At 38.6% G+C, this 14,266-nt stretch overlaps 1 protein-coding gene across 7 annotated transcripts in view; it reads right to left on the reverse strand.

Annotated features, from left to right (window-relative positions):
• Window positions 1–14,266, reverse strand: part of LOC107999339 (BAI1-associated protein 3) — a 90,398-nt gene that overhangs the window by 44,169 nt on the left and 31,963 nt on the right. For all 7 annotated transcript variants that reach the window (XM_062077311.1, XM_062077310.1, XM_017059097.3 and 4 more), the window contains exons 2-3: window positions 7,750–8,338; window positions 5,660–5,904 (exon numbers count right to left, since the gene is read on the reverse strand). In XM_062077311.1, the coding sequence (XP_061933295.1) occupies window positions 5,660–5,904; window positions 7,750–7,947 (443 nt within the window). In that variant the 5' untranslated portion in view covers window positions 7,948–8,338. The remainder of the gene's footprint in view (window positions 1–5,659; window positions 5,905–7,749; window positions 8,339–14,266) is intronic.

The following is a 14,266-nucleotide window of genomic DNA, read 5'->3' on the forward strand; positions in this document are numbered from 1 at the left end:
TTTTTTCTTCGAGAAAAAGCAATTGTTTCCATATTTTCGTGAAAAATTTACGAAACATGGAAACATGAAATATTTCGTTCCCTTCTAATTCAATTTCACCCGTTCGTATTCGAACGCGGATGCAAAGTTACCAGTCGAGGAGTAGTAATTGGAATTTGAATAAAATTCCCTCTCTCTCTCTTTTTTCCCTATAATAGAAATAAATTCCTTTCGTCTTAATCTTCTTAATTAATTCGCGAAATTTCCATGGGCTTCCACTCGCCCCTCTTATCGAAAAGTTTCACGAATCACGTTGAATCAGATATTCAAAAGGAGGTGGAATAAAATGTTTTCCCCCAAGCGTTTTCGTAATTTCAATACGGCGACACACGGCCTCGCTAATTCGAACGAGATGAAAAACCTCCCCACTCGAACGTACATATGAAATACAGACGAAATATTTCATTTCGTTTACGCGACGAATCGCGTAATAAATATTATACTCGAGGAAGAAAAAATATACCTTTCAATTACTAGAACAAAAGGAATTCTTCTTCCTCCCTTATTGTTGTTGCCATAAAAATTATTTTTCCCAAATCCACCCATGATAAATCAATTATTCCTCACACGACGCTCACAGATCCCTCCCAATTGAATATTTCTTACTCTAGCTCTACAATAAACACCCCTCCTCCCATTTTCCACGAGACGTCTCGGTTAACGAGTTTCCTCCCCTCCTTCTCACCCCTTCCCCCGAATCGAACTCGCATTCGCAAGTTTTCGCGAGTTTTCCACGGGAGGCCGAGGAGAAAATGGTGGCGTTGTGAAGGAATACAAGGAGGAGAGAGGCGTAACAGGTATCCGGGCAGAGGGTGAGTAAGGATTGGCGCGGTGATCGAAGCCCGGTGTCGGCGGGACAAATTGGAAACTCGAACGAACCCGAAACCATCGTTGATAAATCAAAAGTCTTCTCGACGATGACTCGGAACTAGAAGGAGAGAGAAGGAGGGAGGAGGAGGAAGAAATCTCAACCAACGAGAGGAGAAGGATGGAAAAAGTTAAGAACCGAACAACAACTTCCCTCCTCCGTTCTCTTTCCTTTCTTACGCGTCTCCTTCCGTTGCTTGCCCTTAGGCATTTTTTTTAGAATTAACGAGTGAAATTGGATTGGTGAGTAAGTGAAGATTTCACGAATTGGAAGGGTATATATTGATTTTCTCCAGCTATTTCCTCTTTTTTTATTTTTAATTACGAGGGGGTAGTTCGAATCTCTGAAATATATCGTAGAAGGGATTAAATTAAATTTGATATTTTATATAATTATCGCGATTCCGTCGTTTCAGGGATAGAGAAGACTGATAAGAACGTAAGGGTTATAAAAGATGAAGATTTTCTGCGTTTGGATTTTGTGCTTGGGGGAAGGGGAGAGGGTTGATTGCGGACGTGACTTCTCGATATTTTTGGGAATTAATGGTCTGTTTGATTTTACGCTCGAGCGCTTGAGGTTACCGGCTCGTGATCAAGGGGTCTTGGCATTTTAAGTCTTCTTAATGACTCCGTGACAACAGATACAAATTTAAACTCCGATATATTTAAATTATTTTTTCCCATATTATCGTCCTCTCTTTTCATTCGATTTCGCCATCTTTTCAAAAATAAATATATACAAAATAAGGCTTCAGGGAAAGCATTGTAACGAAAAGAAAAATCCTTTGAAATTGTACGAAATTATTATCGCCTATTTTCCTCTCATTTTTAGTCTCTTGTAAATTATTTTTGTGTATTGTCATCCTGTCTTTTTATTCGATTTCGCCATCTTTTCAAAAATAAATATATACGAAATAAGGCTCCAGGAGAAGCGTTGTAACGAAAAGAAAAATCCTTTAGAATTGTACGAAATTATTATCGCCTGTTTTCTTCTCATTCTTTAGTCTCTTGTAAATTATTTTTTTTATATTGTCATCCTGTCTTTTTATTCGATTTCGCCATCTTTTCAAAAATAAATATATACGAAATAAGGCTTCAGGGAAAGCATTGTAACGAAAAGAAAAATCCTTTGAAATTGTACGAAATTATAGATATTACAGATATTATAGCCTGTTTTCTTCTCATTCTTTAGTCTCTTGTAAATTATTTTTTCTTATATTGTCATCCTGTTTTTTTATTCGATTTCGCCATCTTTTCAAAAATAAATATATACGAAATAAGGCTCCAGGAGAAGCGTTGTAACGAAAAGAAAAATCCTTTAGAATTGTACGAAATTATAGATATTACAGATATTATCGCCTGTTTTCTTCTCATTCTTTAGTCTAATGTAAATTATTTTTTCTTATATTGTCATCCTGTCTTTTTATTCGATTTCGTTATCTTTTCAAAAATAAATATATACGAAATAAGGCTCCGGGAGAAGCGTTGTTAACGAAAAGAGAAATCCTTTGAAATTGACGTAAAATAAATTATATTTACGTACTTACTTTGTACGAACCTCGATATTATTACACGTTTTCACCCCATTCTGATATGCAAATTCCCCATCGGAAACCTCTGGCAGGTGAAACTTTCGTTTTATCGAAATTCATATCGCAATTTCAACTTTTCAACCACTCTCCTCTCCCTCCCTTCCTCTCTCTCTCTCTCTGTTCTCCAACCCGTGACAGACGTCGCGAATTTCTGTATATTCAAAACGAAAGGGCGAGAGTGCACGCCTTTCTGGAAAATATTTCGCGCGACTTTGAGAGGGCGAAACTGTCCCTGCGAGTTTTCTGCCGCGGCAACAGTAGTATATCAGTCGCACAAACGACGACCTTTCTCGATCCCTTTTCCAACTTTTCTCCCTTCCTTTGAAAGAGCCTTCTTTCGAAGAGCCTTGCTGAAAACTATCGCTTTTAATCGAGAGGCTAGCTAAAAAATTTCTCTCTTAAACTCTCGTGTCACTTTTGATCCGAGAGCTTCTGATTATACTCTCCCAGGTTACAAGAATTTTGAAAAAAAAGAAAAAGAATCATTATTCCCGTCCTGTAAAATTTCACGTATAATTGAGAAGCGAATTACGATTCCCTGTATGAAGAGAATTATAGCGGGATAAACGTGAGTTTCGGCCGCTGGTGTAGCTAACCTAGTTACCCTCGACTGTGCACTAATCGGTCCGAGTTTCACCGGGCAGAGAAAGTTTGTTTAAACGGCTTAAAATAATTCTGTTTACGCCTTATTTTATTTGTGTCCCGGTAGAAAAAAAAGCAGGACAATAAACAGGATTTTATTTCCGAAGAAAGGAGAGAAGAAAGGTTCGTGTTCGGGGAACTGTTTGAAAAAAATTCCATGTTTAATAAAAATTCAATTTCCAAAGCTTCACGGTGTTGTTTCTCTTGTCTTGAAAAGAGCCACGGGCGAAAATTTTAATTACCTTTAACGCTTTTCCGGATGAAAAATACGCGGCGGAAAATTGATCTTGAGATCTTTTCTTCGAGCCTGTCCCAGAAATTATTATTATTATTATTATTATTATTATAATATATGGCGCGTCACGTGATGATATCGAGTTATAAACAGATTTCGATTCGAAAGATCGATAAATTGATTTCTGTTTTCTGTTTCAGATTCGACTTGAGAATCGTTCCTCCTGGACACGATTTTGAACGTTCGATTTCACGCGACTCACAATGGGATAGCTCTTTGGAAACTCGATTTCATTCGACCAACGATCTCCAAGATCGCCCCGTCTGCTTCCCCTCGGAACTCATTAAAATCTCTCGTGCACGTTGTCCACTTATCATGGGAATCGATGATTGGATTTCATCCCCCCACTTTTCTCTCTTCCTGTCACGATCAATTGATCCCTGCCCCCGTTAGTTATCGGATAAAACTCGGCTGTATATCATTATGACGATCTCTCGTACAGCAGTGGCTCTTGTCGTCGACGTAGAAAATAAAAATTTTTCTTTCAAAATATGAGTGTATCAAAGATTATCTCGATGAGAGGTTAAATAATCGAATAGAGAAAGATTTTTGTATACATATCTTTTCTCGAAAGTCGTAAACTTTTTCCCATCATTTTAATTTCTTTCCTTTTCTTTTTACTCGTTTGACAGCAGTTTCGTATATCATGATTTAACGCGGCAGCAAGGAGAGATATAATGTTAGTCGTTGAGAGTTATGTCTGGCTACGAATGCCCCTACTTCACTTGAATTGGTCAGACTTACGCTCTCCCTTGCAATTTATTTAAAACCGATAGAATTTTGGTAGTATCTTAAGTAAAGTGTCTGCTGAATTAATTAATTACTTATTCCTTCGAATTTTATCCTAGATAAAATTTTTGAATCTTTGAACAAGCTTTTTAATCTTACGTTTCTTTCCTTTTCTTTTTTTAACAATCCTACAATCAAACTTCCAACTGTTTTTATACATTTATATTATTATTCCATGTTTCGATCGAAATATATTTGCTTGGAAAAATGTATAATTCACCGTTGAATATCAAAACTTGATCGTGTCGCGATCGAGGTCAGGTCGTCCATTTATATAAAAGTTAGACCGAATTTCGAAACTTTTTACGTATAATAAAAATTAATAATTCTGGTAAAAAAAAAAAGAAGAGACTAATATCTCGTCGAATTAATCCAATATCTAGTAGAATAATATCTTAATAAAAAATAAATGTACTGGTTTAATAAAATCAAATTCTGTTCCATCAAATGATTTTATGCTTTTCGTGTCGAACCAGCAATGGAGAACGCGAAATTCGTCGAATTTTCCTTTCGAATTGCCGTTTAGAAATGTTATACGTTGCCGGTTAATTGAAGCGACCTGAGACAAACGGATCGGTACAGTTAATCGGGAAGCTTAGTGGAATTTAGGGACAAACAGATTAAACTATCGATGCGTAGCTTGTGAAACGGAGGCAAAATCCCTGTATAGGATTATGCTGCCGGACAATGAAATTAATCGAGTCTCTTCGTCTCGCCTGTTATTTCAACCTTGCGTTCCAAACGTTGATTAATTAACGTTCAATTTTTCGTATCGAATTAATTTAAGTAAGCAAGATTAATAGAAAAAAAGATCCGCGAATTTATTCATTCAAACGGCCATTCATTGTTCTTGCATTCCATATGATACAATAGACTCCTATTTTGGGAACGAAATTTCAACGAGTGATTATTCAGATTACTCAGAGAGGTGGATTTCTATCGTATATGAATTGTCGCTCCATTTATCTGAGGATAACCATAAATATAAACGAACGGCAGCGACGAACGGTAAAAATGATTACCATTTTTCAATCCAAGATTTTTACACTTGCTCTCATTTTCAAATATATAATAAGAACGTTCTTAAATACACAACTTTCGACTTTATTCTTTCTTAACGAGATCACTTAAGATTTCAATTATAAATCCATATCGAATCCATATCCTCCTATTAAAAAAATATATCCAGCCTGAGGGAGGAAAATCGATCCACTGATCCACGAAATTATCCACCAAAACTCGTTCGAGCATCATTGTATCAAACTTCACCTAATCCCTGAAATCCGAAAAACTTGAAAGCCCATCTTTCAACTTTCCAATCCGTACCCTCCCTCTGTCGACCGAAGCAATTTACCAACTTCCCCTCTTCCACCTTGTCATGGCGAGACGTGGAGGCGCGCGAAGAAGGGGGAATCGGAAGGCGGGTCGTACTCACCCGGAGGTGGCTTGTATGTCGACTTCCGGCCAGGAGGGCCTCCTTCGGCAGAACATGAGGGGGGGCCGATCGGCGGAACCGGTGCTCCTTCGGAAGGAGCCGACCCTGCGGGGCGAGGTGGTGCCCGATCCGCTCCCTGCGGCTGGGTGCACGGTCAGCCCGGGGGAAGTGCACTCGAGAGTTCGTCTGCGTGTCGACAGCGACCGCCCGTGGGAGCTGGTGGAGGCACCCGGTGGAGGCACCACCTGAAACAGTAAGTCGGTAAACAGAGGGTAAGATTCAACTTTTCGACTTGCGTGCTTTTTCGCTCTCGTGATATTCAATCGTAAAGTTCCGAGTTGAGAATTTTTGAGAATCTTTCCGAGAATCTACTACTAGACGCGAGATTCGTAATTTTGAAAATTTTGAAATATAATTTTTGTCGTTGGTGACTGAGTTTTCAGAATCTTTGGGAATTTTTGGATTTTTCTAGTCTTCGTAAGGCTTGATATTCGTGGCTTTGAAAATTTTGAAATGCAGTCTTCGAAACTCTGACTTGAGAATTTTTGGATTTTTTTGGTCCTTATGAGATGTGCCTTTGAAAATTTTGAAACGTAGTCTTCAGAAATTTGATAAGTTTAAAAATTTTTGGCCCTTGTGAGACGTGGCTTTGAAAATTTTGAAACGTAGTTTTTAGAAATTTGATGAGTTTAAAATTTTTTGGCCCTTGTGAGACGTGGCTTTGAAAATTTTGAAACGTAGCCCTCAAGAAATTGATGAGTTTGAGAATTTTTAGTTTTTGTGAAGCGTGACTTTGAAAATTTTGAAACGTAGTCTTCAGAAATTTGATAAGTTTAAAATTTTTTGACCCTTGTGAGACGTGGCTTTGAAAATTTTAAAATGTAGTCCTCAGAAATTTGATGAGTTTAAAAATTTTTGGCCCTTGTGAGACGTGGCTTTGAAAATTTTGAAACGTACCCCTTAAGAATTTGGTGAGTTTGAGAATTCTTCGTGAGACGTGATATTCGCGATTAAAAATTTCGAAAACGTCGCTTCCAGTTTTCTGACGAGATACGATAGATATGACGAGTTGGAAATATTGAAATTTTCGTATAACATTCCCGAGTTTTTTCATCTCCGTGTGGTGTAATATTATATACAAATTTTGCAAATGATTTCGACAAATTCGTTAAATTTCTTTTAAAACTTTTACGCGGCACTTGTTGCGGGAAACGCGATTTCCAGAGGTAAGATACGGTTAACACGTTATGGTTAATGGATTAGACGGTTTAAATGCGATAATATGCATTATATTGTTATATCACGAAGAATAATAATGTACTTTACACGTGAGTTCTATTATTAAAGACGAAACCACGAAGGAACGTGTACTTAAAATCTCCTGGTTAGAACGTTACTCAAACTTGCTTACTCTACAAAACAACCACTGTTTGAATTAAAGATAGAACTAGCGCTCGGCAAACATTATAGCGAAACATTATCGAACTTTATCGAGCATTTGCAACAAATTAATACATCATTCCGTAACAAAATCTATAAAACTTCGAGATTAACGATAATATCCTCGATACCCATTTTCCACGGGCAAATTTCGTATATAACTTGAAACAACGCGCGCCATACGTAAGTTCCGCGCTTCTTTCTCATCCTATAATTATACCGTGCGTTGGAAACGGCCACGTGTTCCGAATTACACGATCATTATTCCACGAGTACAAATTTGATCACCATTACTACCGAGCAAAGCTCGTCTGAATAATGAATAAAGAAAAAGAGGAAAGAAAACGGGAAGGAGAAAGAAAGAAGAAGCGAAAGTTTGCCCGTCAAACGATTCGATTACATTCTAAGGGTATCTCCACCTGACTCGCTTCCCTCGAAAGCACCACCGCTTATTAAAAACTTTCGACGTCCCGTTTCCCACGCGAGGCCGTGTCGCTCGACAACAGAGTCGATTTCCGTGCAATCTTTCAAGGACACGAACCAATAACTTCTCCTCCAATTATTCCCAACGGGGACGAGCAGAAATGCAAAGAAACGTGGACTATAACTCGTATCGCTAAATCCAAATTCCTTTAATTAATTCTCCTCACCTTTGGATAGCCATGAGGGGTGGACTGTTGCGCCGTCGAGTTGGTGTTGGTAGTGCTCGTCACGCTGCCGGTCGAGCCGCTCCTCCCCGTCGCGCTCGACCCCGAATCCTCGCGGCTGAACGAGAACCTCTTCGGGCTCAGGCTGAGGCTGGCCACGCTGTCCGTCACGTACTGTTGCAACGAGTTGAAGAAGCTCATCTCGTCGATTGTCTCTATCTGTCTGTATCCCTTTCTCTCTCTCACGCTGAAATCGGGCCAATTGCGATCGTTTTCGCGGGCGCCTCGCGAAGACGAAGAAGGGATTTGTTCGGGAGCCGGGTTTCGGTGCTCGAGTTCGCACGCATCGATCTCGAGGCGATGGGGAGGAGAGAGAGAAAAAACACCTCCAACTTTCTCCGCGATTCTTTCTACGGTCGTATCGATTCTCCCCCCATTCGCGGGGCGCCGCTTCCTTCCTCCTCCTCCTCCTCCTCGGTCGCTGCGCTCCGCACCAGGGCAAACAGGGACCGACTTAAGTCATCGCCCTCTCCCTCCTCTCCTCGCCGCCACGTGTCCTCGCCCCGTTTCCGTCCACGCTTCGCCGCTTCGTCTGGAACACAGATACGATTGTTGTCATTTTATTAAAATGAATTTAAATTTTTGGTAAAAATTCTAAAATTTAATCGTGGGACGATAAGACCCTATAGAGTTTTATTTAATATAATTATTTATTTAAATTATTCGTAAATGTATAATTAATTTGAATTTGATTGGGAGGATTGGTAAATGAAAATAACTTTATCTAAAAATTAATTTTTATGAAAAGATTTATTTTGACTTGTAATTTATGATTCAAAGAATAAATTACCTTAGGAATAATAATATCTTTTGAAAAAGTTTCCAGAGATGCGATTCGAGCGAAACGCGAGGAAAAGTGGTCAAGTTTGATTCGAGTTTGTTTATTTTTTATGGGGATACGAATGTGTTCAAATGTGCACGTGAAATGAAAAGCTTCCAAGTTCGAGGATTCTGATAATCTATAAAAAGAAGGAAAGTTATCGAAAAATATATTTTCGAGGAACAAACGAACCCTTTTCCCTTTTCTCAACAGAAAGGATTTTCTTTTCTCCTCTGCTCCAAAACGAGTACGCCAACTGGACGAATATATTCTCCCTCGCTGGACGAATATATTCGAAATATTCGAAAGGTACTCGGGGGAGGGGAAGAGCCGGAGGATAATAGGCGAGGATGGGCGACCGCGCTTTCAGATATTCGGTGAAATCGAAATGACGAACCGTTACATTTCCGGTGTGCGGTTTCATTGGCGCCGATCGACGATTGGCCTCTCGATTCGCCGTCGAATCGATCGAATACGATCGTCGATCGTTAATCGGGACGGAAATTTCCCCTCCATGGAAAATGGCTCGTTTATTTCCCGAATTTTACGGGGAAAAGGAGGGGCAGGTTGAAAACGGTTGACGAGTTATATCGCTGCGTGTATTATTAAGTTGTTTGTAATTTGTTTTTAATACAATAATAACAATACCGTGAGTCCGTTTTAACAATGCTATTATAAAGAGGATTATTAAATAAGCTCTCTCTCCGGTGAATCGAAAATTACCGATCGATTAAATACGCGAAAAAAAAAGTGTAATTAATTTTCGGGGGAAAATTCCCTAATTCGCATTGGAAAAAAATATGGACCGTTTTTCAAAGTTTTTCGAGCAGTTCCAATTTGTCGGACCGTGTCGAACAGAAACGAGTTTTGAAATTTCGTGCGCCGTGACGTTACAAAGGGGGATTAATTTCATCGATTCGATTGCTCGGGGTGGTCGTCGATGAAAAAGTTCGAGCACCGATAGTCGATTATTCGATCTCGAAAATGATAAAATTAAAGTAAAAGATGAGACAGCGTATCACGCAATCATTGATTAAACGGAATTCTCACTCTGGATAGAAATTCATGTATATTTAAATACTCGTTTTTCACATAGAAATATCGGAAGGAAGATCCCGCGAGCAATTTTTACGAAATTTCTACGATGAACAGCGCGAAAAAGCGATAAATATAAATGCACGAGTTGAATATAAATGTAAGAAAAACAAATAGGTGCCAACTATGAAGCTGTGGTATTGCTAGCATAACATTGAATAACAAAGCTATAAGCTAAAATAACAAGTGTCATTAATAAGCCTGGACTCTAAAATCTTTTTAAGCTCCATCCTTAAATTATTTCGAAGACTATAAAAAGAAAGAAAAGAAATTTCAGCTCTTCGGTCACCACTTCGATCCCTAAATCCGTGATTATTCGCACGATTATCAGAAGGTTGGCGGGAGTCGATGGAAATTCGATGAACAATCCCAGAGCAGCCCTTCTCGTGTCGCAATCCCGTCCACAGTCCCGCCACAGCGATTAATTAACCCCTTAATCGATACCGCTGCTTCGAGAGATCGCCGATATTCCCGGATTTTCACCCCGAGGAGGACAAAACCGACGATTCGACCTGTTCAAATCGATCGTACCTCTTTCCTCGAGATTCCATCGATCGTTTCTATCCCCCGATATTTCGAGCGCGGCAATATAACAAATGAATAGGATTTGTTGTTGAGAATTACACCATGTTTCGTCCATGACGAAACGATATTATTATGGAGATCTTGGTTGAGAGTTATGGAATTCGTAACGAGCCAGCTCGAGGCAGGGCAATGTTCGAACTTTAAGGATTCGATGAAAGTTTAATAATCTCGAGGAGCAGAGTTAGGAGAAGGCGAAAGGACTTCGAGAGTTGGCCCGTCAACTCTGGTATTTACGAAAATTTTGTCGTAGGCGTAAATGGCGATGTGAATGTGGAGTTATTCTAGATATTCTCTTGGAATCGAGGTTGAACCCACGGCGAGTAGAATTTCATTATGGCAGCGGTTCATTTTTACAAGTTTACGAAAAATAATTGTAACGTAATAATGATAATTATACGTTCAACTTTTTAATTCTCTTTTTACATCTGTTTACAGATTAAAGTAAAATAGTTGAGAAATATTCCGTAAATTTATCGATAAATTTCTTGCTTCCTATTTTTTTGTAAATTAAACTTAAAGTTAAGCGATTGCTTTGTTATTAGAAATTCGCACGATTTGTCAACGATTCCTTGAATAGAAATTTTCTTTGGAAAACTATATTAAAATTAATATTGCTCGCGCCACTTTTCTATACATTCTTATATTTCCCTCCTTACTCTACATTAATTAAATATTTTCTAAAAATTAAATCTCCGCATAAGCTGAAAAAATGAAATATAATTTTCGCCTCTATCCTTCTTGTGGGTCGCTCGGATTTATATCTTGGAATCTCTGCCAGCATCCATCATAATCGGCGACGTTCTGAAAATCTGCTAAAGATTTCGCTCGAGATATTATTTTATCTTGATTGGGTTCGACGAATTTCCAAATATTTTTTTTCACGCCCATCCCCGTTAAAATCTTCGTTCCTCTCGATTTGAACAAAAAAAAAAGAAAAAAAGAAAGAAAAATCTCTACTCTATCCGCTCGTTATTTAAATCTGGATTCCAGAAACGAACGCGATTCCACCCACAAAGTGAGGGAAGAAAGTTTAACGAGTTTCCGCTAGCACTTTATAAAATATATGGCGGATGACGAATGAAGAGAGAGAGAGAGAAAGAAAGATTCTACACCTCTCATCATCCTTCATTAATCGGAAAAAGAGAAAAAGAGGAGGAAAGTTTCCGAACGAAGAAGAATCCTCGAAATGTAATTTTGTTTATCATTGACTCGAATACCTTGGACTATATAACAACTTCATTAAAACTTTGTTCGGTTCGACACTCGTACATTAAGTCGCGTTAATAAACACCGAGTCGAAGAAGAAGATTTAGATTTTCTAGTGAAATTCGAGCCGCGTTTCATTCTCGAATGACTGGTAATTTCGTTAATTTATCCGCGAGGGGGAAATTTTATTCGGCTAATAATTACCTGCAAGTATATCGAGGTGGATGGAAATTTCGTAGCATCTAAAATTTTATATTTTTTAATCTCTCGATCATCTCGATAATATTTCTTCTTTTCTTTCTCGGTCGGTAATAGCACGAATATCGATCGAAAAAGAGTAGAAAAAAAAGAAAATAACAGGAGGAGGAGGAAGATGTTGGGCAGAGATAATAAGATTGCGAGAGATAATTGGTTCTCGGGGAAAGTTTGAGGAAGCCATCGATGAGAATGGCTCCCATAATTGACCAGGGAGCTCGTTTCCCCGCCACCCCTTCGAGTTTTACGAATTTATCACACAACGGGAAACACTAGAAATAAAAGGAGAAGGGTTCCGATTCAACCTTCGTTGATTAAAAATTTTTTCGAATTTCACTCCCGTATTCGAGCGAATTGGAAATTACTTATTAATCTCATTCTTTCTAGAAAGAAAGAAAGGAAAAAAGAAAAATAAGAAGCCAATTCTGGCATGGGAAATCTTGGTCCAATCATCTCGATAATTCGAATTTCTCTTCGAAAGAGGCGAAAGAAGGGCGGAAGAAAGTGTAATGTTTACGAAACAATCGGGAGGGTCGTCTTAGCGACACGACAGCCGGAAATTCCCTGGAAACAGGAGAGGAAGAAGAAGAAGAAGAAGGGGAGCCTCCTCCACGGTTCTCAGCGAGCCAATTTCATTAGACAACTTTTCTCACTTCCTCGCCTTTGAACGATCCCTCCCCTTCCATCGTCCGATAATAATACTCCGACGCTTCCCTACAATTCCAAACTTCTTTCTTCCTCTCGTGAGGCACTCACGCTCCCTCTGCGCGAGAAATGGAGGCCGCGTGGTTGGATTCGAGATTCGCGCGTTGGAGAGCGGTGTTTGCCGAGCGGTGACGAGAGATTTATCGCGCTCAACAGAGGTGGAAGCCGGGCTTTGTTTGATCTCGAGCGATCCTTTGATCCCGTCAAATCGATGTTCGCGACTAAAAGGCCATCATCGGGCATCTTTTATTTAATGTTGCTCGTTTCTTTACACGAGAGACGCAGTTAATACGCTCGTTTAATCAGGGGAACGTTAAGATCTCTAAGACGATTAATCTCTTGAACCCATCGCTACATTTCAACGATTTGAACGACTTAAGATTTTTGGGATCTAAACACGTTGAAATTTGTATATATGACATATTTAGAGGATAGTTTTGGAGAGGAAACGATGAATTAATAAGAAACTGTAATAAGTTTGATCGCGCGAGCTATCGACTTAAATCCTTCGCTAATTTTACAAATATTGGAACGTATTTCAATGTATGTGATGCATGTGACTGATAGATTTAATATTAATTAAATCCATTGCTCAAGTCAATTTGCTTACACGCAACGTGTTTCAATCTCAAGATATAAAAATTTTAGAGAGGGATTCAAACCCATCGCTAAATTTTTAAGATTTACAACCAACGATTTCTCTAACAATGATAGAGAAACTCTTACGTGTCGAAGAATGGCATCGATATTTCTTTCTGCAATTGTGAATGCGTGGTGATAATTCATCGATTCTTATGTATCGTCGACGTCACATTGCAAATTGCAAGTCGACAACAGTTGTTCGATAATGTGAAAGAAAATCAAAAAAAAAAACAAAAGAAAGAAAAGAATTTGTATCTTTATGTTTTGATCCGTTGTCAACTTCCTACGCGATTATACGCGAAATTAAATGTGCGATCCATTAAAATAACGGATAAATATTATAAAACATTAAATTGGATGCGATCAATTTCGATGTTTATAATATTCATACACGCATGCATTATATAATTTTCTATCGAAAACTTATAAATAAATAACGTACGTTGATTGACAAGATTTAACAAGAATTATTAGAGTATATTATATTATACTTTAAAATGACTTCGAATATCGTATATCGCGTTTATATATTCGATTAGAAAATTTTCAACAAGAAGAAACCTCACCTTTTAACGTTCTCTTATCGAAAATATATCTTCGACACTTGACGAAACATTCTGAACACGCACGCATTTGGACGACGAATAACCCAACGTTTCCCCGAGCGAGAATGTTATTTGAATACATTTGAATCGAGGATTTATTTTGAAACGAAGGTGATCAACCAATTTCGATTATTAATCTCTTTTCCAACCGATTTCGAAATAATCGTTTCGAGAAACTTGCCTCGTGTCGTCACACGATACGAAATTACGAGGATCCGCGTAGGAATCAAAAGCTTTCGTTCGTTAATTCCCAATTAACTCGACGAGTAGATTACGTTGGTTTAATTAACACGGGCGGTCGTTTGGAATTTTATGAGAACGAATAGATGATTTAACTCGGGGACAATCGTCTTCGAAACGCGATTCGTAATCGCGAAAGATTTTCCACCAAGAGATTAACAAAATGGAACGCACCGGTTAACCGGGTTTTTCAGGAAATTCACGGATGATGAAACTCTGGCGGTTGGAAATATGCATACGAGATACTATGGTAAAAGGTAATTGAAAGTTGAAGAGAGAGAGAGAGAGAGAGGCGTTTATTGAGAAG

The sequence above is a fragment of the Apis cerana genome, linkage group LG7, assembly GCF_029169275.1.
Source record: "Apis cerana isolate GH-2021 linkage group LG7, AcerK_1.0, whole genome shotgun sequence".
Lineage (NCBI taxonomy): Eukaryota > Metazoa > Arthropoda > Insecta > Hymenoptera > Apidae > Apis > Apis cerana.